The sequence below is a fragment of the Carlito syrichta genome, unplaced genomic scaffold, assembly GCF_000164805.1.
Source record: "Carlito syrichta isolate Samal-C Ts95f unplaced genomic scaffold, Tarsius_syrichta-2.0.1 Scaffold305151, whole genome shotgun sequence".
In the NCBI taxonomy this organism is placed as follows: domain Eukaryota; kingdom Metazoa; phylum Chordata; class Mammalia; order Primates; family Tarsiidae; genus Carlito; species Carlito syrichta.
The window spans coordinates 112,250-136,970 of NW_007249247.1; the positions used below are offsets into that span (position 1 = coordinate 112,250).

General features: G+C 35.2%; 1 protein-coding gene across 1 annotated transcript in view; it reads right to left on the reverse strand.

The window, feature by feature from the left end:
* Positions 1-2,158: 2,158 nt before the first annotated feature.
* The window catches only part of ENPEP (glutamyl aminopeptidase), a 98,296-nt gene continuing 75,733 nt past the window's right edge, over positions 2,159-24,721 (reverse strand). Inside the window, exons 12-20 of the mRNA XM_008061227.1 lie at positions 23,081-23,217; positions 22,884-22,939; positions 15,962-16,112; positions 14,919-14,992; positions 14,712-14,816; positions 14,455-14,625; positions 10,776-10,916; positions 4,128-4,206; positions 2,159-3,029 (exon numbers count right to left, since the gene is read on the reverse strand). Of these exons, the coding sequence (XP_008059418.1) occupies positions 2,877-3,029; positions 4,128-4,206; positions 10,776-10,916; positions 14,455-14,625; positions 14,712-14,816; positions 14,919-14,992; positions 15,962-16,112; positions 22,884-22,939; positions 23,081-23,217 (1,067 nt within the window). The 3' untranslated portion in view covers positions 2,159-2,876. The remainder of the gene's footprint in view (positions 3,030-4,127; positions 4,207-10,775; positions 10,917-14,454; positions 14,626-14,711; positions 14,817-14,918; positions 14,993-15,961; positions 16,113-22,883; positions 22,940-23,080; positions 23,218-24,721) is intronic.

Consider the following 24,721-nt stretch of genomic DNA (forward strand, 5'->3'; position numbering starts at 1 on the left):
GGGCATTCAACACTCAAGTAGCTGATATTCAAACTCAGGTCACTGTAATTTCAAAAGTCATGTTTTTACACTAACATAGATTAAAATGGAGATTAGAGTGATAAACTCTCTAGGTTCAAATCTTAATTGGTGCCAGATGCTACTTTTATAGCCTTGGGAAATTTCTGTAACTTCTCCATCTCAGTTTTTCCATCTGTAAAATAGGGAAAATAACAATGTCTACTTCATGGGGGGGTGTAAAGATTAAATGTAAAAATTAGTGTATGTGGAGTGTTGGTGTTTGGAACACAGTCCTTGGCAAAAAAAAGTTTGTTAGTGATGATGATTTAGCTGTGTTTTATAAAGCTCCACTGGTAATTTGAATCTTCTCCCTTCTATTTCCTCCTCATCCCAATCTCCTTTGAGAATTATTGTTCTAGATTTTTGCCCTCTCTATTTATCTATTCTTAGGCTAACACTTTACCAACCCAGAGGGTAAACTTTAGGAATGCCGCAGCCTTCGACCCCTCTATACGCCTCATCCCTGCTTCCCAAACCTTCAACCCTGCAGCCTTCGACCACGCTATACACCTCATCCCTGCTTCCTAAACCTTCCTTGCCTGCCAGTTTTACATCAATGGTTTATTATTTAAACCCCTAGTTTATAATTATACAGGTACATAGCAATGATCTGGAATACAAAAGTAGGCTGCCTGGAGGGAAAGCATTACTGATCCTGCTTTTTGCTATATGATCTTGCTTATCATATTTTCCAGTTAATTCTTTAAATTAGAGGGTTAATTTTTAAAATTAAAATTAATTTTAAATTTACAGTGGTTTAATTTTGGAAACATCATATTAAATCTTTGTCCCTATGAATACTGTGATGAAACTAAACAAGCAAAGTAGTAAACTGTGCTTGGTATAGATTTATATATTGGGCATTAGCCTTTTAGAAACCAGGTTGTGTTTGAGAAGGACCTGGTGATCTAGTGGACTTATTATGACAAAGTACAAATAGCTCTTTTTCACACGAAGAGAATTAAAGAATTTGTCCTCAGTTTTAATGCTTAAGATGTAATGAAACAGTATAAAGAAGGAAATGGAATGAAATAGAATGTATTGTAGGCAAATTGGAATCTTTTATTTACTATCCCCTTCAAACCTGTATTTTTCCTCAAAATGTATTTAATTTATAAAACAGAAGGAAAAACCATCTTCTGAATATGTCCACTTAGAACAATACATAAAATTCAAGTGCTGCTTCTGATTGTGGTCAGAATTGGAAGTTAGGATGTTAATCTCAAGAGGATAGTGGGATTTTTTTACTGATAATTTATGATGTTATATGTTTTTGCTTCTGAAATTATTTGAAATAATATTTTTAAACTTTTGTCTGGAAATTTCTTCTTTTTTGTCTTCCCCCTCCATGTCTTCATTTATATTGGCTAGTTTAGCTGTATGAATTAAGAAGTAGTAGTTAAGAAACAGCAACAGAAAAGTTTATAAAGCTTCTGAGTACATGATTAGGGCACATGCTTGTATAAATAAAGTCAAAACTAAAATTTTGATTGTTCCCATATGTTTCAATTCTCATCAAGCCAATTCTAAATTACCTTATATTTCTGAGAGTTCCAAATAAATTTATATTTTCTAGATATAACAGATTGGAATATAGTAAGTTACTATCTCTTCAGCCCATTGTATTTGCATTGTGGCTCTACTAAGCTTTAAGTGCCATATTAAACATATTCTCACCACCAGCTTCTGTGAAATTGATGTCTTTAATCAAGTCACGCATATAAATTTGATCAGTGCTATTCTGTATGGATTAGGATCTAAGGGTTTATACATAAAAAGTATCTATGAGAAGATATATCCTCAGATATGCAGAGTCATGCTGGGGCTATCCATGGGTCTCCGCATTTTCACACTTTGATTGCCAGGTGAGGTCAAAGCTAAATTCTAATTCCATTTAGTTTTATGGAATAATCTGCCTTCTCTCTTTCCTGAACAGTTTCCAATTATTTAGCTTTCTTTCCTCTAAAATCCATGGAGCAGAGTTAAGCAGTATGTTCCCTATAATTTCATAGCATATTTGAAGGAGCTTTGAAAGGAATGAAGCAAGATGAGAGAGTACCAAGCATGAAAAAGGCCAGGTTCTTGAATCTTATTTGTGATGTGTTAAATTATTTAAAGAATGCTGCAGTCATTTTTATTCAAGAGTAAAGTGACACTGGAAAACAATATCTTTTCAAGGTAATTGTTTAGAATTATTTTTTAGAGAAGAAGAGAGTGCTCTTTTTTATAAGAGTAAAGGTAACAGTCAGCCCTTTCTTTGGCTAATTCATGCACTCCATGAGTAAAACTTAAGCCTAGGTTACTTTGGTAGGATTTAAAGTAGTAAGACATATGTGAATAAAATGATATTAGGTGTGTGTAATTCTGAATAATAAAATAAAGATTAAGATGGTAATATTGGTCCCTCAAGTACTGGTATTTAAACTTTAAAAATCAATCAAGAAAGAAGATTAAGTGGTGTTTCTTTGGTACTAAAAATGTAAAGCTGAGACCAAATTGTTCTATTTTCACAGATTTAAGATACAAAGAATGATATTTAAAGACACTAAAATGACTATTAAATTATCTTCAGTTTGTAAAGAATCTCTTATGAAGTACACTTAGATGAAATCCCTGAGTATATTAAATACTCTATTAGTATCTTCCTTCATAAACAAAGAGGAACAATTTAAAAGCTTTGCAAGATGTATAAACACTGTACTTAGTAAAAGTAGTTTCTGTTTATAAGTCTCTCTCTATAGTGCTTGTAAATTAGGCTACCAAATGCTTAGTAGAGGAAACAGATTCACAGAATTAAACTATAACATTTGAATACACTAAGCATTTTTAGATAAATTTAAAAACCATTCTCTTATAGTGTCTCTATTTTGTTTTAGCCACTCAATATTGTTTTTCACTGTTTCCAGCACTTGTTGCCTTGGCTGTTCTCCTGCTCCAGCTTCTGGATATTTTGCAAAAAAGCTCTCCATCTAGAAAAGAGAGAAGTAATTAGGAAAGTCATTTTAAGCTAAATTATTCTTCAAGAATTTTATTTACAAACTGAATTTGTTTCTTTCTTACCTGGAAATTTGGTATCACTGCACGACACTGAGCTACATCTCTTGGTTCATTGTTCAGATGAAGCCCACCTCTCAGATTAGCGATTGTTACTTAAGGGTTTTGGACCATGGCAGAATATCAAGCCAGAACAGGCTCTGACATGTTAGGGAAGGAGGGCAGCATGTCAGCGGCTGCCATGCCCATTACTGTTTTTGCTGTGTTCTCTATTTTCTGTGAATTCCTTGAGTGTTCCCTGGAAAATCTGGCCTATGGAATTATGGTTTTGCCTAACCTTTCACCTTCAGGAGTCTGAAGTATTTTCTTAGGCTTTCAGTTCACATAAAAGGACTCATGGAGAAAATCTTTGTTAGACTTGGCTCTATCCTTCCTCTGACCTCCAAAACCCTCCCCCAAACATAACTGTTCTATTATTTACTATACAAAAATAATTATTTTTTTAACAATACAGAAGACTCAACATCTTAATGTCTAACACACTGATACTGAAACTTCAACATTAATGGATATTTTTCCCCTCTGGGAACTGATATATTTGAAATCTGAAAGATTTGGGGTTAGTTTTGAAATTCAAAAACTATAAATTCTGAATGAACTCAAATCTTGACCCACTTATTCCAGAATCACATTTACCAGGAAAGGAAAGGCTTTTTGCCCATACTTTGGTAAACTGAATGTTCTCATGTGGCCTTCTCAGTTTCCCAGGTCTTCCCTTTCTCAGCTTTTAAACTTTCTTGGAGATCGTTTGAATTATTTTTCAGATTAAAAAAAAGGTATACATTTTATTAGATACAATAATTATTTCTCACTTCAGTATGTAAACTTATCAAGATAAGTAAGCAAAAATGTCATGTCATGTTTCAAATAAAATATTTCAAAAATGCAGAAATAAAAATAATTGTTTCTTATTGTTTTCTATGATTTGAAGAGAGAAAATACCATTTGTATTTGGAGGGGGGAAAAAGTTTGGTTCTACTCCTAGAAAAATATAAAGGAGCATATCTTCATACCTGCCAGAGTTGTAATTCAGTGTTGAATGGCTCTGCTATTGTGACAATCCGGCCAAGGTTTCTGTCATTTAGTGTATATCTAAAGAGAAATTTAGAGAGGTAAAAACAAGTATAAGTGTACATAACTTTACATATTTTCTCTAAATGCAGATGCTTCCTTTTATTTTATTGTTTCTTAAAAATTAATTTTCAAAGTAAGACAGTAAAAAGACCCATTTCACTTAAAATAATTATATTCAAGATAAATTTTTAATATATTCTGACTTCTTTTTGTAGACAGAGTCACAACACTTTCTCACATTTGGTAGACTGCCTGTTGACTCTCCAAATCTATTCTTTTTTCTTATACAAGTGAGTACCCAGCTAGAGACTGCGATTCTCAGCCTTTCTCATAGCCTGGTATAGATAGGTGACCTAATTCTTCAACTCCTGGCTTAAAGAAAGGGAATTTGTTTGCCTTAAATTTTTTTTTTTTCTTCCTTTCCCACAAGCTGGAACATAAACAATACCAATGATTCAGCTTCAGCCACACAGATAAGATAATGGCCTAGCCTCACAAAGCAGAACCACCCTAACTACTGGAACTGCTGGCTTCAGGAGTCTAACTTGAGTGAGAAATAATTACCCATATCCACTGTTCAGCTGCTGCATTTCTGTGTTTCTGTTACAACAGAACAACTCCAGCGCCATTATCCTAGCTAATACTCTATGCATCTTCCTGCTGGTACAGAAGTTTTAACATAGACAATTTATTCTGCTTTCAAAAAACTTTAGGAGGTACTTGCATGTTGGGGAATGTGACCTACCTCTGGCTAACTAAGCAAAGACACCAAAATTAAAGCTCCAAGATAAAATTTTAGAGATGATATTCTATTCCTGGTTTTTTTGCATAATCTCTCTCTCTCTCTCTCTCTCCCTTTCTTTCTTTCTTTTCTTTTTTTTTTTTAGTAAGAGTCCCATTCTGACCCAGGCTGGAGTGCAGTGGCACACTTACAACCACCATGGGCTTGACCTGCTGGGCTCAGGTGATCCTTCTGCCTTAGCCTTCCAAGTAGCTGGAACCACAGGTGCGCACCACCACGTCCAGCTAATTTTTTTATTTACTGTAGAGACGAGGTCTCACCAAGTTGCCCAGGCTTCTCTCAAACCCCTGGACTCAGGCAATCCTCTCGCCTTGGCCTCTGAAAGGCCAGGATTACAAGCATGAGCCACTGCACCTGGCTGCATATTCTCTCTTAAAGAGCAAGAATTAGAAGTTTTCTTACAGATCATAATACAATTGGTCATGATAGAGGCAAAAATCTCATCAACTAATTACACTGTAAGAAAAACAACACAAAACTATGTATAAGCCTTGAACCACTGGAATGTTGGGAGGGATACAAGAAAATATCTATAAAACAGTAAGAGAAATTTTGCATTTAAATTGTGTTACATAGCAAAAGTAGAAATCATGAAAATAGAAACTGATAAAGTTTGTTTTATACAAATTTGAAAGGTTTATACTAAACAGGGCACAATGGTTCATTTCCTGTAACCCCATGGACTCAGGGGGCTGAGATGGGAGGATTGCTTAAGCTCAGGAGTTCAAGACTAGCCTGGACAACGAACAAACATTTATACTAGAAAGAAAACCTGCCATATATAAAATTAATAGCACTAACTGGAAAAAAATAGTATAACCTAAAGAATAAAAAGTAAATATTTTTACTATATAAAGAACTCTTACAGACTGGTAAAAGGTTGAAATATGCTAGCATAAATTATTTAGCAAAGGAATGAAATTTATCAATGAGAAAAGATGAAATGTTCTAATAACCATGATCTTCAGTATACTGTATACAATGCCCACTCTTATCATCACTGAATTTATATCCACTTTTTTTTTAATTTCTAATGTCATTAGTCATTATTTAAAATGTCATTATTTAATGACATTTCTAATGTCATTAGTCATTATTTAAAATGAGGCATTTAGAAACACTGTTCCTAAATGTGTGTACTTCCTTGCCTTTGACACATTTCCTAGATTGTTCCAATCTCTCAAACCATTTCACCTAGCCCTCTGGATCTGTCCCTTTACAGAGAACAGTATGTCTCATTTAGAGAGTATATATTTTTCTGCATCCTTTGTAGCACCAGGTCAGGAAATGGGGTCAGTGTGCTCATGCTCCCCATCGCTACTTCCAGACCATAACTCTTCCACCCTCTTTAAAAACCTCTGTTCCTTCGGGTTGAGTGCAGTGGCTCACCACCTGTAATCTCAGCACTTTGAGAGGCCGAGGTGAGCCCAGGAGTTTGAGACCAGCCTGGAAAATACAGTAAGACCTCGTCTCTACAAAGAATAAAATATTACTCAGATGTGGTGGTGCACATCTGTAGCCACAACTACTCAAGAGGCTGAGTTGGAAGGATCACCCAAAAGGTTGAGGCTGCAGTGAGCCATGATCATGCTGCTGCACTCCAGCTTGAGCAACAGAGTGATTCTCTGACTCAAAAACAAGCAAACAAAATAATCCCTCTGTTCCTCAGACACCTGACTCCTAGTCTTTCTCTCTACACCAAGCCATGACATCATCCTGGGTGATTTCAAGGGCCACACAATGATCACTGTAACATGTTAGCTACGTAGTTTCTGACCTTGTTTCCTATGATATTTTCTTCACTCAACTTTAGCTACCAAGGTTTCCACAATGTCATGTGATTACTCCTAAGTAACCTGCCTCTAATTTAGTAGAAATAAATACTACTGGGCTAGAGGATGCGTTTATATTTAGGGTTTCTGACAAATGGTACAAAATTGCCATCCAGAAATTGAATAATAACTGCCTATTTTTCCAACCTAGGCTGCTCAGTGTTGTTATTTCTGAACATCCTAATTCATGCACCCTCTACAACATAATATATCTTTCAGTTTCCGCTAGAACTGTTCTGAGACTTCACCTTCATTTTTGGCCCATTGAATGTCCCCTCTGCTACTTCCTCCCAGACCATCAGCTCTTCCTTTACTTCCACTTATTTATTTATATAGTTTAGATTCCATGGTTTACAATTTTAAATAATATTTTTGCCTAAGCCTTAAGCTTTCTTGAATTTTAATCATTTATGTCAAAAAAGTACACATGTATTTGTGTGATTCTTAATATTGGTCTCTATCACTAGACACTAAGGAGGAGAACCAGGTCTATGTCTCTCCACTATTGCATCTCCAATGCCAGTCATAATGCCTAACACATAGTAGGTGCTTCACAATATTTACTGAATGAAATCATTACAATTTAAAGTGAAATATCAGTTTTTGTACATTCAATTAGAAAGGATGTTTAGAAATAACAACACGGAGTAGGCAAGGTTGGAAAAATAGGCAGTTATTCAGTTTCTGGATGGCAATTCTATACCATTTATCAGAAACCCTATAAACACATCCTCTAATCCATTAGTATTACTTCTAGTAGTATTTGTATTCTAAATAAATTGTCAAGCACATTCAAAAAAGACAAAGAGATTCAGTTTCAAAGATGTTCATCAGTACATTATGTACAGTAGCGAAAGAAATAATTCTGTTGTCCAACAGATATGAATTGGCTAAATAAGTGAAGATATATATACAAATTGAAACAGTATTAAGCTACTGAAATTAACACTAAGGATTCACACTTAAAGACATAACTATAAGGTGATGTGGAAAAAAGCAAGTTTTTATAAAACCATATGTATCATTATTTCATTTCTGTAAATTAAATAAATAAACTGCCATAGGAAAAACAAAGGAAAAACAGTAACATGACAATAGAAGTTATTTCAAGGTGGTTGCATTACAGGTAATTTTTGGATTCTAATTTTTGCTTATTTGCATTTTGTTCAAAAAAAGTATCAGTTTTATAATAGGAAAACGGGAATTTGAAAAAGTAAATCACACTAAATTGCTGCAATGAGACTCTATAAGTTCAAAGAAATTCTACTAATTTCAGTAACAAAAAATTTTTTCAGTGACCTTCTATAATTTCTACAATATTCCTCTGTGTTTTGACTTAAAATTAAAGCACATGTTTAGGAGCTAGCAATGAATAGATTGAATACAAACTGAAATCATCTGTGTAAATACTAGAAATATGAGAGCAAAATATGTTCATACCTAGAAACCAATATCATATAAACTATAGAAAATAGGGGAAAAATATACAGTATATTTATATTAGTTATTTTAAAACTAAAATAAGGACTTAATTATATTTTAAATCATTTGAAAATATTATATAAAATTTTATTCTTAGACTTAATGTGTAATATTAAATACTTAAATATTTAGCATTAAACATAAGTAAGATTATGGTATCAAAAAGAAATGATTTTGATACATACAAAACTTTTAAGATCTTATTAAACTATTTTATTTATGAGGTAGTGTTTAAATAGTTTCAGTCATGTCCTATAGGTTTAGTTTTTCATATGTAGTCATAAACAAAAATCACACCACACTATTGACTTATTGGGTCCATTCAACTTCATAGTTTCATCTAAAAGTTTAGTGGAAAAAAGAAAAGCAAAGAATAATTTCTGAAGTATCTCTGGAACTCTGTGGTTAAGTCTCAAACTGGCAAGGACATTAGTGGTGTGACCATCAGTTGTCATAAAAATCACACAATAAAAACTTTATTTAAAAAGCAGCTTATTTATATTAGGATGACAATAAATATTTGGGAAATAGAGGTTGTAAAACTACTCATCCTGAAATTTGGAACATGTTTAAGTGTTTACAAATATTTGGATAAAGTTTGGCTCATTTCTATTTAATTTGTCCTACCCATTTTATGGAGAAATTCTATTTATTCAAATCAAACATAATTAATATTGGATGTTTGTGTGTGTTAGACATGTGGTTATTATATAACTTTATGTTTGGGGACATTGGAATAATATCTCATGAGAAACCGTTAGGCTATGAAGAAATACTGAAAACCTTGGGCGAGGGTTTTGGAACTAGTTCGGGAAATAGTTTATTATTTTGTCAGAAAAATTCAGTTTATTAGGCCTAATACATTTATTTTAAGGCCAGATGTATATGACCTTTGTGACAAGGTAAAACCTATTTTTCCTACCTCCTAGTATTTCTAGAGGTATAGCAGTGAGCTGATTTTTAAAAATGAAAAATGCATTATTTGAAATAAATCACACTAGAGCTATTCAAGTAGGCCTTGAGAAATACTTTAATAAATAATGAGTGAATGACCATTTTATTTTACAAAATAGAGCATTATTTACTTATCTTTTTCATAATATCTCAGAAGTAAGTGTTGTGCTTCAGCTACATAGGTTTCTTGCAGCATACATATGCAAAGAAGAGAGAGTTTTATGGTGTTTCCAATTACAACAGTGTGCACAGTACATGTCATTAGGCATACATCTTTCAAAATGCAGAGTGTTATTATGCGTGATATGAACTATTATGTCCAGATAACATGTTCTTACTAGGTAGATTTATTAATTCTAAACCAAGCGCTTCACTGAAACAATTATAAACAGATGAACAATGCACATCACACACACACACACACACATATCAACCAGTCTTCGCAGAGATGAATAAGCAGTTACACCCAACAGTCACAAGAATAGGAAAGGCAAAAATTTAACATAAATAGGCAGAACCAATGTAATGTGTCTTTGTTGAGAGATCCTTCTGGATCTCAGAAGGAAAAGAAAGCAAATGGACACAATAGCGCTCTGGTGAATTGCAGGGTAGAAAGAGAAAAGTAAGAATTATCATTGTAGCTGGTATTTCTCATAAGGCAGTTATTATCAACTCAGCAGTGCTGCTGGATTGACAGGAGAGATTAGGAGAGTATAACAGATACTTATAACAGCAGAGATTAGGAGAGTATAACGGCTATTTTCTAATGTGGGGATTATGGATGATAAAGGTCTATTCATCAAAGTTTACAAGTTTACTGGGGCATATTTATTTTATATTCTATTTCATCCCTGTGAAGAAAATGCCTTTTTAATAGAAATTGAGCATTATGTTTAGAGACTTAGAACCAAGAACAGCAATATTTCTTATGCATGGGGTTAAAGAAACACGTTTGGAAAAGCATCCCTTTTGTTGATTTTACTCTTCTCTTGTCCTTGCTAGTTCTCATTTTAAAGTTGCTGTTGCCTGGGAAATATAGTTCTCTTGGAAGAATGATTCAAAATACTTGAAGTTTAATTATTATATAAAAGTTCTCATCTGTATATGCTCAGTATAACAAAAGGCTCTAAAGTGAACACAGGTCCAGGAATTCTTATTTAGTTTTCAACAAATATTAATTGAGAACTAAATATGTGCCTGGCATTAAGCCAGATATTAGCACAGCAGGCAGAATTATATTAACGTCTTAACCAAACTAAAAATAATGCGATAGTCATCTCTTTAGATCTCAGAATCCTATATTTCAATTGAAACAATAATTTCCAGAAAAAAAATTGTACCTAAAATGGACTAGTATATTGCTTCCAGGAAAGGAAAACACCATGATCCTTTGCCTCTGATAATATGCTGTTTCAGATATTATATAGATGTCAGAGAAAGTGCTCCAAAGAGAAAAAGATGGAACTTGTAGATGGCATGAAACAAAGAGAACAGCAAACTATTATCTGATATCCCACCTGTTGACTAGATAGTCCCAATTGAGTTGTATCCAATTCCAGGCCATGCTCTTCCCATAGCTGTTATATGAGATATATCGGATGACTGTAAACACATCCTGAGTTTTAATAAGGTTTGTATCCTTGAGCAAATCCAAATACCTAAAAGAAGCCAAACAGAAAAACAATTCAAAATGAACTTTTAATGTTCACCCTTAGTTAAATTTCAATACCAAATACTTCTCATTCCAGCAATTCAATTCTTGAGGCATCAAATGACAAAGTTAATTAAATATGACAAAGGATGAAAAACAATTTAAAGTTTTCCAATATGTTTCACTGTTTTTAAAGAACAACCTATGAATTTGAGGACTAATGAAATATAAACTATAGGCACATTTAAAAAATTAAATTATTTTTAAAATACCCAAAACAATGAAAACATTGAATAAAGCAATTCATTCACTTATTATCCCACTGCATTTAAAAAAGGAATCAGGAGATTAAGATAAAATATATATGCCCTTAATTTCTGCAGGATAATAGTAGAATTTTGCTTGTTCTTCCCTAGACTATAGGAAACAACCTTGTAATGCAACCTATATGGTTAAATTAGTTGGCTATTATAGGATAACACAAATAAGTACAAGATAAATTAAATGACCAAATGGATATATTTTATTAAATGTATTCCATGGCTCTACCGAGAATTATATTTCTAGTCCATGACCTAACAAGTGAATATTGTATTGAAAAAGTGTTTCCAAATAAGATAAGCACATATTTTATTTACTGTGAGAAGGGCATCTCAACAATAGATGTCTATTGCTGATAGACCTTCTATATTTTCACATCCAAGTCTTGCTGTCCCATGGCATCCTACCCACTGGCTCAATTAATTCTTATCTTTAGAAGGATAAGAAGTAATAACTACAACAAAGGATCACTATTCAACTAGAGTTGTGGGATAGTTTTGAGTGTTAGCCTTTGCCAAGGAGAAAATACTTTCTAAATTTTATATGTTTTTACTATATATCAAGAACCCTAGCATGCTTAACTATAGAAATGTATCCTAAGTGAGACTGGAAAAAACTCAAACCTTAAAGGAAGTTTATCCCACATAAGAAATTGGCAAACACCAACTCCTAGAGAAAAGGGCTATAATTTAGTGTCTACCTTTGTGCTGTGCCAAAATGGCACAGGAGAGTGATACTGCATCCAAGACAAGGTGAGATGAATAGGTTAATGGGCTAAGATGATTCTCCTGGATCCTTTGACTTGTGAGCACTGTGTAGGAGGACCTAGAAGTTTCTTCAGCCTATCAATAAGGGGTAGGGATGTTGGAAGGGCTGCTGAGAAAATGAAAATTCCACACATCGCAGGTACTTCATGCACAAAAGCAAATGACTAAGAACACAGCTTTCATCTGTGGATGATGGACAGTGCTCCAGCAGATAAAATATGATCAGTGAAAACTCAGTGGACTCTGGTTCAAGACCAAAATAGGTAAGTACCTTAAGGCAAAACCAACAAAGACCAGAGGTTTCTTTCTTTCTCCATCACCACAAGGGTGACTTATGCCTTCTAATACAGAAAGAACATGAGGAAGGGATGGAAATTCCAGAAGACTGAACATTTACTCCAAGAGAACTTTTAACTCTATTTAAATTAGAATTCTAGTTTAACAATTTATTTAAAAATTAGACTGACAGACAAAACAGTCAGCATCAGCTGTTCCCTCTTACCGGCTCATCACCCAACAGTGTGAGAACTCTTAGGAACAATCAGATAGGAAATTAAGATACTACATTTTCTTTGTACTTGCAGTTGTGTGGGCAAATATACTTATATGAAAAGACAACACATTTGTCATATGTTTCAGATAAGAAAGGAATTCCAGAGAAGCTTTTACTGAGGCCTGGACTTGTTGAAGAACCTTCTTTCACTCTGGCAACTATCCAAAACCGAAAGACTTTGTAAATGGCAGAAGTAATATACCATATGTAGGTTATTCTGCCTCCAAATTATTTAGAAAGCTTATTAATCCCACTAAAATAATCTTTGTGTGTATGATAAGTTGTGCAATGTGCAGAAACTTTCTTTTATATAGGAGGGAATATTGAGACATCTTCTAGACCATTGTAATTCCAGAAACTGCACTAAAGTGATGGGCTTTTTATGTAATTTATCTCCCACCCTCTAGTTTACAAGAGTCTTACTAAGGCAACTAAAGTACTTGCTTTTTTAAAAAAAATCAGATACAATCAGCACAATGCCAACAGAGTAATGGATCAGTGAGATGTTTTGTGGGATGGCAAGTTGATCAAGTTCTTGATGGATTTTCATGGCAGAGAGATGGGGAATTGATATATAATCCTGAGGTAGGATGGTGAAGGTGTACTGTTGTCTCTACCAGGTAAAAGCAAACCATTTCTGGTAGTCTAAACTGGTATTACATTATAATTTACTATTTACATTCTGCCTCTCCAATGAAGTTATAAGTCTCTCAAGGATGGATATTATGCTTTATTCATTTTTATTTCCATATCCATATATCTATACATAGAAAAGACACCATAAGTGTTGGTTAAATGGATAAAGTAAATAACTCAGACACCATAACTAAGTCAATAATGAATTAAGGCAGAAGTTAGTTGATTCAATGCATAGATGTGGAGTGGGAAAAGACTCATAGATGGGCTTCAAGTGGTCTTTGTACCTTCGGAGTGGAGTGTAAATGTGTGTGTGTGTGTGTGTGTGTGTGTGTGTGTGTGTGTGTGGGCAAGCACACACATACACACAAACACACTGTGGCAGACACTCTTATTTTTCTACTGGCAGAGCTCAATTTTGTTCTGGTATCATTAGATATCCTTGATCTGGGTAAGGTAGGCTTCTACAACAGCCCTAAAGAAACCTAATTGACTCAAATCAGTCAAAGGCATTCAAATTCATCCTAGTCAGCAAATGATCAAGTAATAGAACCAGAATGTGAGCCAGAATGATCAAGTGTGACCCAGTTCTGTCCTTTTGGCATAAAAGACAAAGCCTTGTGAGGAGACTCTTGGCTTCTGTCCTTCCTCCATTATTTTTGCATCATCTACATAAATACAAAATATTTCAGCCAGGTTCAGTGGATCATGCCTGTAATCCTGGCACTTTGGGAGACCAAAATGGGAGGATTTCTTGAGCCCAAGAGTTTGAGACCAGATGGAGAAACCTTATCTCCAAAAAAAAATTCAAAAAATAAGCCAAAAGTGATGGCACATACCTGTAGTCCCAGCTTATCAGGAGACTGAGAAAGAAGAGTCACCTAAGCCCAGGAATTCAAGGCTGCAGTGAGCTGTGATCATGCCACTGCACTCCAGCTTGGGCAACAAAGTGAGACTTTGACCCAGAAAAAAGGGTTTTGATCTCCAAAAGTCATGAGACATCCAACATGTTGAGCATAACAAAACAGAAAGAGGAGTCTGGGTCCTGAATGAAAATGTGGGGTCACTGCACACAATTAGAAATGTTTTCACATGAGATTACATTTCTTTATTGTTTAAACTAATATTGCATGGATATTTTGTTACTTTCAGGAAAAATAATTTTTAATGGATTTATGTGTGTATGAAAAGGCATCATCCTTTAATCAGTCACATACATATAAAGTGTTAAATACCATTCATATAAATGAAATAAAAGCCCAACTTACCTTGACAAAAGAGTGACATTTTTCACTGATGCTAATCCATAGAGCAGTTTTTCTTTTTCTTGAGCTAATGACGTATTCTGGTATTGTTCAAGAGTAAAGTTCCATGAAGACTCATTGCCAGAGTTCTGCATCCCATACCGATACACCAGAAGCCTAAGATTCACAGGAAGGCTAGAAGAAAAAACTGTGTTCAGAGATTTCAATGACTCTTTTCTCAGTGGAAAGTCTTCTAGAAATGAAAACAGGCAAGTAATCACCTTACAGTACCACTTAACCACGTCTCAAATAAATAGGAAGCATTGTTCAAGGCCTCTCTGTCTCCCATCTTGCATGCAAGCCCTAACACGGAGGCACGGAGTAACCTTCAAAAACAAAAACCAAGTCAGGTCCTTAAGCACTTTTCAACATGTCTTAAAACACACTAATACTAAATGAATATTAATTTTAAAAAGGTGAGAAATAACTTTGTGAGGTGGTTTCCAGTATCACTCCATCCTAGAGCATCTGCAATGGGCTTCACTTGACCTTGGAAGTACTCCTGAAATAAAAGCATAATGTACAATGAGTAATAATTTACTATTTATCTACAGTATTCCAATTATTATGATGTTTAGCCCCCTGTTCTAATCTATTTTCCTACTAATTCAGAGAACTTTGGACTTGCTTTTAGGAAAAGAATGCATTCAATTTTTATCACTCTGCAATTTTGCTTCAATCCCAAAGACATGAACCATCCTGGATCTTTCTGTAATGTTTTATAAAACTTTGAGCAAGTCCCTTTTAATCTCCATTTCTTGGTTACCAGAGGAAAAAACACCCAACATACCTTCTGCATTAAAAAGATTGTTGAAGTATTGATGAAATAATAAAAATAACTTATTTGTATATTGCCTTAGGATTTAAAAAGCACCTTTTTATTTTTTAATCCTCACTATCTATTACCATAGACAGGTAAGAGCTGACATTCCTATTATACAAAGGAAATTAAGACCCACAAATATTAAATCATTCATCTAAGATCTCTCATTTAGTAAATGATCTCTCATTTAGTAAGGGCAAGAGCTAGAGATTTGAATTCAGAATTTGTTTAAAATTATGAATGTCCTTCCAATGTGCTATAGAAATCAGAAAGCAAATAAAATATTAGATTGACTATCATATAATAAACTCTAAATGTGGAAAAACCAGCAGGACAGGATATACTTAGCATTTATGATTTAAAATATTATATATTTTAATCAAGATATTATTTACTGTATTCCTTCTAATGCCAAAATTTACCTTATTTAAGTGGTATACAGGACTTCAAATACTGCTATACCTCAAATTGAGAAAGAATAGATAGCACATCTTTGGTTTGATTAGTCAAGTCATTGCACTTTCCTTTGACTCCACCTAGCAAGCAGATAGATATTTGTGTTCCCAGGAGCTCCTTCTCTCTTAAAGCATCCTATTCTACTAATAGCTAAACATTTACTTTCATAAGATACTGTAGCACAGACATCACCTCAATCACTGGGTATAGCTCTTTATCATCTTCAAACATGCTAATGATGTAGGTTATAGCTGAAATGACTCTCTGCCATGGTAAAAACTCCTTTTCCAGTTTGAGATACTTGGTCAAGTTCAGAGCCACCTTATAATCTAGAAGTTGAGCTCTGAGAAAGAAAAAAAAAACAGTTTAAAAAACACCATAGACTCTACTTTCTGGCTGACTAAAATTACTAATATGGTGATCAAAGCATTCCATTTTGAGGAGTATTCTTCCATTAAAAATTAAGGAATTACATTTATTGTTGAGGCCTAATCAAAAAGTTTTGTTCAAAATGATATATTAGTATTTCATACATTCAATTGCAAGGAGGAAGAAAGACATTAAGATGTACATTTGAAAAATCTCTACAGCAAAATTTCAAATTAAACAAAAGCTACTTAGCTATACAGTTAATACTGATGAATAGAAACTTTTAGATTTTAGGTTCACAAGCTGATTATAGTATACAAATGTACCGTTATAAATGTATTTTATTGAAATTATTTACATTAGCTTATAAACAGGAAACATGAATAATAGTAATTGTGAATCCTGAATACTTCAAATTGAACTTATATTTTTCTTTATAGCCTCTTCTTTCTTATACATTTCCCAGTAATTCTCATAAATAAAAGTAGATGTTTCTCTTTCAGAAAATGTGAAGATATTATTGACACTTCAAAATGTAAAGAATTAAATTTCTTCCGCTTTTGAAGGAATTTTAGAATCTTTTGAAATCACGTTCTCAGGAACCTGCCATACTTTAAATTTTAGCCTCACGTGTATCCTAGATGAGAATAGTGTCTTAAATTAAATTTAAAAGGTTTAAATTAAGAATGATTTGTAAATTATTGAACTTAGGAATATAGGTACATTAAGTGCTATTGTATTTTAGATCATTTTAAAAATAAAGAATAATGAAGAAATAGATAGGAATGAAAACCTTCCATAGCACATGATTTGTATGGACAAGATATGATACAGAGTTTATTTTCAGTTCAGAGAGCTTATTTGTACTCATATCTTCTTAGTTCCTGATTTTTATATTTTTATTTATTTTTTGAACACTCAATCTTCTTTAATAAAAGTATAAATAATATTGGAGTGTTTTATTGAGAATGTTTATTAAGCAAAAAAATTAAGCCGGGCTCGGTGGCTCAGCCTGTAATCCCGCGCCTTTGGGAGGCTGAGGTGAGTGGATTGCCTGAGCCCGCGGGTTCGAGACCCGCCTGGGCAGCAAGACCTCATCTCTACAATAAATCAAAAAATCAGCTGGGCGTGGTAGCACGCGCCTGTAATTCCGGCTACTTGGAAGGCTGAGGCGGAAGGATCGCCAGAGTCCAGCAGGTCGAGGTTGCGGTGGCCGGGAGCGGCCACTGCACTCCAGTCTGGGCGACAGAGTGAGACTCCAACTCAAAAAAAAAAAAAAAAAAAAAAATTATAGAATTGTGTGCTGATGTTTGAAACTTAGCTGGGAATTTTCTAACTTTGATGATTCTCTATTTTCTTAGATACAGCAAAGACTATATCCAATTGATATTTTTATAAGAAACCTATAAAGAATAGTTATCACTCTGAGGTTAAAATAAGTGAGGAGATGACTGAAAGTTAAGGAAGAATGACAGATTCTTTGGTCAGAAACGAAGTGGGCTGCACATATCCAGTAGGTGAAAAGATTGGGAGAAATGGGCATTGGTTACTAGGGCCAAAAGAATTGGCTAATTGAGTGGCATAAGTAACAGTAAGGAGGGAATCCAATGATCCAAAGGTCCTGAATAAATACTATGTATTCAAATGCTTGAAAAATCAACATCCTATTCTAACACCTTATATTTTCCCAACACACTTGATAGCTGAGCAGGAGTCCTACTTTTGAGTCATTGTTTAAAGTCTGAGTCACAGGATCAGAACACTGGAGTAGGAGTGAATTGTTGCTGGCTGATATTATATAGGTAATATTTTGAGGATTAAGCTGATGCACTTTTAATCCCCCACAAAGCATGTTGCTCTACAGCTCCTACCCACTGAATCAGTAGTATTTGGTACATCAGAGGAAGAGTGATATCATTTAGAACAAGAATTTTGAAATTTGAGCATAGATCAGTGACACCTGGAAGGTTAGTTAAATACATACTGTTGGGCCCCACTCCCAGAGTTTCTGATTCAATAGGTCCGAGGTAGGTTCTGAGAATTTGCATTTATCCCAATTTCCTAGGCAATGCTGTCACTGTCGTGTAAGAACTAGTTTTTAGCGCAAAGACATCTGCAGTGCCCTACCTAGATGCCCTTGCAGTGCTGTGCTGGCTGCTGTTTCCTCCGGAGAATAGCCCTTGGCCAAAGACAACCATCTTGCTTAAGAGGTTTTATGCTCCCCTCTCCCCCACCATTGATTGTCTGACTCAGAAATTCAAAAGGTCAGCCAGCTTCTCTCAAGGTGGACCCATCCTCTGGTACATTTTATAGTTTCTAGGGGAATCTGGCGCAGTTAGCCTCCAGCTGGGACCACATTTTGCTCAGCTTTCCTCCTGTGCTGCTTCTCTCATTCCCTCTCTCCTGAGAATACTCTTTCCAAAACACCATGTGTATACGTGCGTCCATTTCAGACTCTGCGTCTAGGGAATCCGTTAAGTCCATAGACCAAAAAAAAACCTTCTGAAGGGCCAGACTTGGTCGAGAATTTTCTTTGTTCAAAAAAAAAAAAAGAGATTACATAGTGAGAGCCTAGCATGGGAGACTTAAATCATAGAATTTGACTATAATATATAGCATAGAGAGGATAGACGCTACAACTAAAATGGAGATTGAGGACAAAGAGGTCATATGAGAGCATTCTTGCTCTTCTGTCTTAGACCATGGCATGTAGGAAGGCTGGGAGACTCTTATAGCAGAAGGTTTGTTTCTTGTTTTCCTGGGTATAACTTTTAGAAAGACCGCACAGTCCTTCTTAGAGAAGACTGAGATAAGAACAGTGTTTTATCAAACATGACTCTTTAGAGGAACAGTGAAATGGTTGAGAGAGGTACTTGGATGAGTGAAACTGATCCCATGTGCTTGCGTTCTTCAGCAAGACCTTCAGGTGGTGTGAAGTGCATTAAAAAGTTCCCAGCTGTCTAGTCTTTCAAACTGAACGTGCCAATTAAATTCAGATTTCTGACTTAAAACAATTAACTAAATTAACTAAATATCTGTTGGATTCTTTTCCCATTCTCCATCTTCTCCCTTCCTTTAAGGTAGTTCATGAGAGGATGGGAAAATTTGCTTATAGAGTTCTGTATTGTTCTTTGGTTACCTCTGCAAATACTTATAAAAATGTTAAAACCCAGTATACCTAGAAGTTCATAAACTTGGCTTGGCTTGTAAATTGTTGAATTTAGGAATACTGGGTCCTTATTTGCTAAGTTGACCCTTACCTTTGGTATCCTTAGAGCCACTGATTTTTGAATCCTGGATGAAATTCTAATTGAATCATTATCTTAGGTGGCCTTTTAAGCTGTCCTCTTTGCCTTTCTTCCCTCACCTAGTGACTCCTGCTCCCCCCCCCCAACATGCTTGCCAGTCAATAGTCTCTGCTTTCCCTTATGTCACTACACCTCCCACTCCTGGCTGTAGCAAACAGTGGGCTGCAGAGGACAGTATAAACTAATTGTGAAGAAAAAACACGCTACTGTAACAGGAGAAAAAAAGAATTCTTCTGTCTCAGTTTTGGCAAGTTACCAAGACCAGTGCCCTTGGCCTGTTCGCCAAAGAAAAATGCAGGATCCTGAAGCAGGACTAACATGGTCAAGAAGAGGCCTTTGTGATTCTTAACTGAAAACCCACTGCCAGTCTACAAAAGAGATTGGAGAGGCTTAGGAGAAAAGTGAGACATTTTAGTATAAGGTTTTTGGAGAGTACTGTCAATATACTGTAAATGTTCTCCCTTCCAACAGAGAGAGGTACAATATGATTTTCTGTTAGATTAAGCCTAAGGAATAGGGGTTCAATGGGACAACTTGAAGAGTTTTACCTGTATTTCCTGGAGCTTGGCGGCACAGTGGCCTGGTGTCTGACACCCTAAGAAATCTAAAAGAGAGACTGTTTGGCTAGTGCTCTGACCTCAAAGTAAAGAGACAGGACTGCATGGGGTGGCCTGTCCTTCCAAACATTGTCAGGCCGAAGAATACCTGAAAACTTTCTAGGGACTGGAAGTGGGTCAGAGGTTTTCACTTACCCACCTCAAAGGAACTACAGGAGAAAGACCCTTGGAGATGGAATGGACATGGGTGGAAAAAAATCCCATGAGAACACCATATTAGGAAAAGAATCAGCACTGAACATCCACAAAGTTCAGAGAGGACCAAAAGTAGACAGAACATCAGGCTCTTTCTTCTTCTCTCTTACTCTTTCTCCCTGCTCTTCTTGCCTTAGCATCAGAGGAACCAGGGGCAGTTTGGTGAGCAGGAAGATGTAGAAATTCCAAGCATGGAAATTAAGAGATCCATCGCCCCATTCCTACTGCAGGTGGCTGGCCTGAAACTGGTCTGAGTTGGGGGCAGGGAGAAGCTCTAAATTAGGCATATCCAACTCACAGCCCACAGGCCACATGTGGCCCAGGACAGCTAGTATTACAGCCCCACAAAATATTTTAACATAATGTGTTTTTTAGCATATATTTTCTTCGTGACCCCACGTGGAGTTCCATTTTTGAAGTTCACACTTGCGCCTTATTCATGACATTCCTTTTTGGCAGCATACTCATTTGTGAGTAGCTGTTTTCTATTATGAAGCACACGAAGAACAAAATTTAAACAAACATTTCTGATGAGCACCTTGAGAACTCATTAAGAATTGCAACCACTTCCATTGAACCAGACATTGATAGACAAGTATTACAAAAATAAGGTCAAATTTATATTATATTATATTATATTATATTATATTATATTATATGCAGCTCAAGACAATTCCTCTTTACTTGATATGGCCCAGAGAAGCCAAAAGGTTACTCAATGTGGCCAAAAGATTGAACACCCCTGCTTTAAATTAAGTAGAAAGCTTTGATGATTGTACTTGACTGGGTATATTATAGAACTGAGAGGATTTGGTTGACCTAGAAGTGATGGAGTAAATATTTATTCCATAGGACCAAAAGAGTCATCTGCCTAGCCAGGGCAGTAAAAACACTAGTTCCTCAGATCAAGTTTGAAGAGACGGGGAAATAAAAAATACATTTATTTTCAGATGTACCCTTTTAGTCCTGATTATTAAACATGCTACTAACATTCCTTTTCGAACACCTCAGTAGATCTGTGTAAATTCTCATCCTGCCACAAGCACTACCTATTTACTCATTTCTGCTTCTCTCACCCCTAAAGTTTCACAGTAGTCTTAGCTTAAACGGTTTTGTACACTGTCCTCTCAGCTCTAATCAACTTTTATGAAGTCTGTTCTTTTCTGTGTCCCATTATCCTCATGTGTTACAGAAGGAAATTGTGCTAGGTATAGTTCAGATATTTTCCAGCTTGGTTGTTTTGTGATTCTATATATTTTGATTTTCAATTTTGTTTCACTTTCTTTTTTTTCCACGGCTCTTCAAAATTTTATGAGGCCATTGCTAGGGAGTTGACCAAATGCGAGAAAGTCTTTCAGTAGTGTAAGTTATTTGCTTTATACTTAGTTCCTCAGAAAGAGCTGTTCAGGAGGCTTTTACTTCATCTTAGAACAAAAAGAACCATCTGCATTACAATGGGAATGAAAATGCAACAATATTACTGTTCTTTGTAATTGTTAACAGCCAAGAAGTTGAGCTTTGGAAAAGGTCATGGGACATTCTCAGGAGTTTTAAAAAAAAAATGTAAATGATTCTACTATGTTTTAAAATACTTATTGATCATCTTCTTTTACCACTTAACTTCCTACCATCTACACAGTACCTGACATATAGTAGGTGCTCATATTTATTAAAAGAGGGAATGGTATACTGTAATGAGTGAAAATAATTAATCTATTACATATCTAGGAGATTAAACTATCTACAGTGGGGAAACAGATTGCAAATTCCAAACCGCTTTTCTAAATGCATCTTTGTGGCTACTAATCAGTAGTGGATGCATTTTGGTCAAGTACCACAATTTATTGAGCACTTTCTACATGCTAGATAATCTTTGGGTACCTTATGTCTGTCACCTCATTTATTCCGCACAAGAGTCTTATAAGGTCATCTCCATTTGAATAAGAAGGAAATTGAGCCAGACAGAGGTTAAGAGATTCAATCAAGATTTTATGGAGCCAGAATTTTAAAAAGGCTCAAGAACCTTTTTCTAACTCTATAATTCTTTCCATTAAAAATGTCAAAACTGCCTGACTTTCAATATACTATCTTGGAAGTCTATGTAAAATAGTTTTCCCATGCCTTTAGTACTAGTAATTATACTAAATGGTACCTTAATTCTGACCAGTCCTAGAGCATATGGCTCATTCTTCTCACCCCAATGACCTGAACAAGATTTAACAAATTCTACCCATAAAATCGTACTATGGGCTTGGGCTCAGAGAACTAAATTATGAAACACATTGCTTGTCTTTTTATGAAATCAAATTTTGAAGGTGTACTTTTGAGCGTTTGCAAGTGTCACTCCTAATCAGTTCAAGGACTCTGATAGAGACAAGCCATACTCAAAGTCAATACAGTAGGTGGGCTTTTGTGTGTATGTTAAGGGCTAATATTAGTATTTTGACTATAAGGTTCATATGAGCTTTTAAAAACAGAGTTAAGAAAAACAATAATGTTTTAAATAGTGGCTTTAGATACTTTAAGTAGATTGATTCATGCTTAAATGTTGTCATTCATTTTTTTAAAAAATTTATCACAAAACTTACAGTATTTTAAGTAACCTAGTCTCATTACAAAACTCACCTTGCCAAGGCAAAAGCATCATCAATAAGACTTGCACGATCAGCAGAAGAGAAGCTCTGGGAACAGGAAAACAGAGAGGTAAGAAACATGGTTCTTAAAGCAAAGCATACTGCAAAAAATTAATATCATTAAGATATTAATTTTAATGATATGCTGTTCTTAAAAAATAATAATTCCTAGCCATTGCTATCGCTTACCGTGTGGTTCCAGAAAAGAACTGACGCTATCATGTTCCAAGTAGGTACTTCATAATTTACACGATAAAACCCAATGTGATCTGGGTTTATTTTGAGAAAAGCATTTCCACTAGGATTAGCAGAGTTCAAAGTGATTCCTGTGGTAGTAAATAAATACTAATGAGAAGCATGTTTGCATGTACTGTAAACACAGAGAAATTAGACCCAGAGGGCAAAAAGAAAAGAAATATTAGCTCAAGGAGTCAAGTTTGATTGGGATCCAAAACCCCAAAGCCTAATTCTTACTTAGTTGTCTAACTTCAGAATGTCAGTGTAGTGAGGGAGCTAAAAAAGAAGTAAGTAATGTAAATAAGTGTCTTGTAATTTGTGACTTAGGCTTCTTACTGGCAGAAGCTTGCCAAATGAATGAAATAATTTTGTGCTGGTCAATCCTTCAATAAAAGAAAACAAACAATGCCTAAACACAGAAATCCATGCCTTCAGGGGCAGTTCATATATTCTTAATCATAATGGATTAATTACACAAAGAATATTCATTGGGGCAGCCTGGGAAGGGGGGGCATAAAAATGTAAACACTTTAAAAAATACTTTGTTAAAATCAACATTGAAGTGGATGGAAATGGCTATTGCTAAGTAGAATAGTACATTGAGAATTAGTAATACTTTTATTTTTTTGAGTTGGAGTCTCACTCTGTCGCCCAGGCTGGAGTGCAGTGGCATGCTCATGGCCACCCCAGTGTTGACCTGCTGGTCTTCTGTGATCCTTCCACCTCAGCCTTCCAAGTAGCCAGAACTACAGGTGTGCACTACCACGCCCGGCTAATTTTCTATTTATTGTAGAGATGAGGTCTCACCAAGTTGCCCAGGCTGGTCTCAAACCCATGGGCTCAGGCAATCCACTCGCCTCGGCCTCCCAAAGTGCTGAGATTACAGGCTGAGACACCGAGCCCAGCCTGATAATACTTTTTAAATGCTATTGCATCAGTAAGACCTACAATAGAACTGAAATGCAAATGTAACATTCTTGATTTTGTAATCTATTTCATACTTGCTCTTCCAATTTTATTTGTCTTTGTAAAATCATCTACTTCCTTATTTCAGTTGGTTATATCAATGCTTTTTCATAGAAGATTTACCAAATTAACTTTCTTTCTAAAGTAGCATCCAGTATTTATATAGGACTCTAGCATATACATTTTAGAAACCCAAAATTCAAAGAACAGAGACTTATATTTCAGGTAAAAGATATGCACTTAAGATAATAGTTATGTTCTGCCATGACCAGTGTTCATTAGCATTACTCCTATGCTTTTCAATTCATATACTCTTGTTTACATGGACAACATACAATTTAAATAATGGTAGAGGAACACTTAGTATATTTGAGAAATTCAAGTAGTTTAATGTAGTGACAATGTAATGTGTGATGTTGGAAAATATGAGGCTAGAAATAAAGTCCAGGGCTTCATTATGAAGAGCCACATGCCATGTTAAGAATTTATCTCTGGGCAACCACTTTGGGCCCCCTTCCACTGTGGGAGCTTTTCTGTCCTCTCAGTAAATCCTGCTTTCAAAAAAAAAAAATTCATCTTCTGGGAGGTAGGAAGAGAGGGAAGATTTTAAGCAAGGAAATATCATGC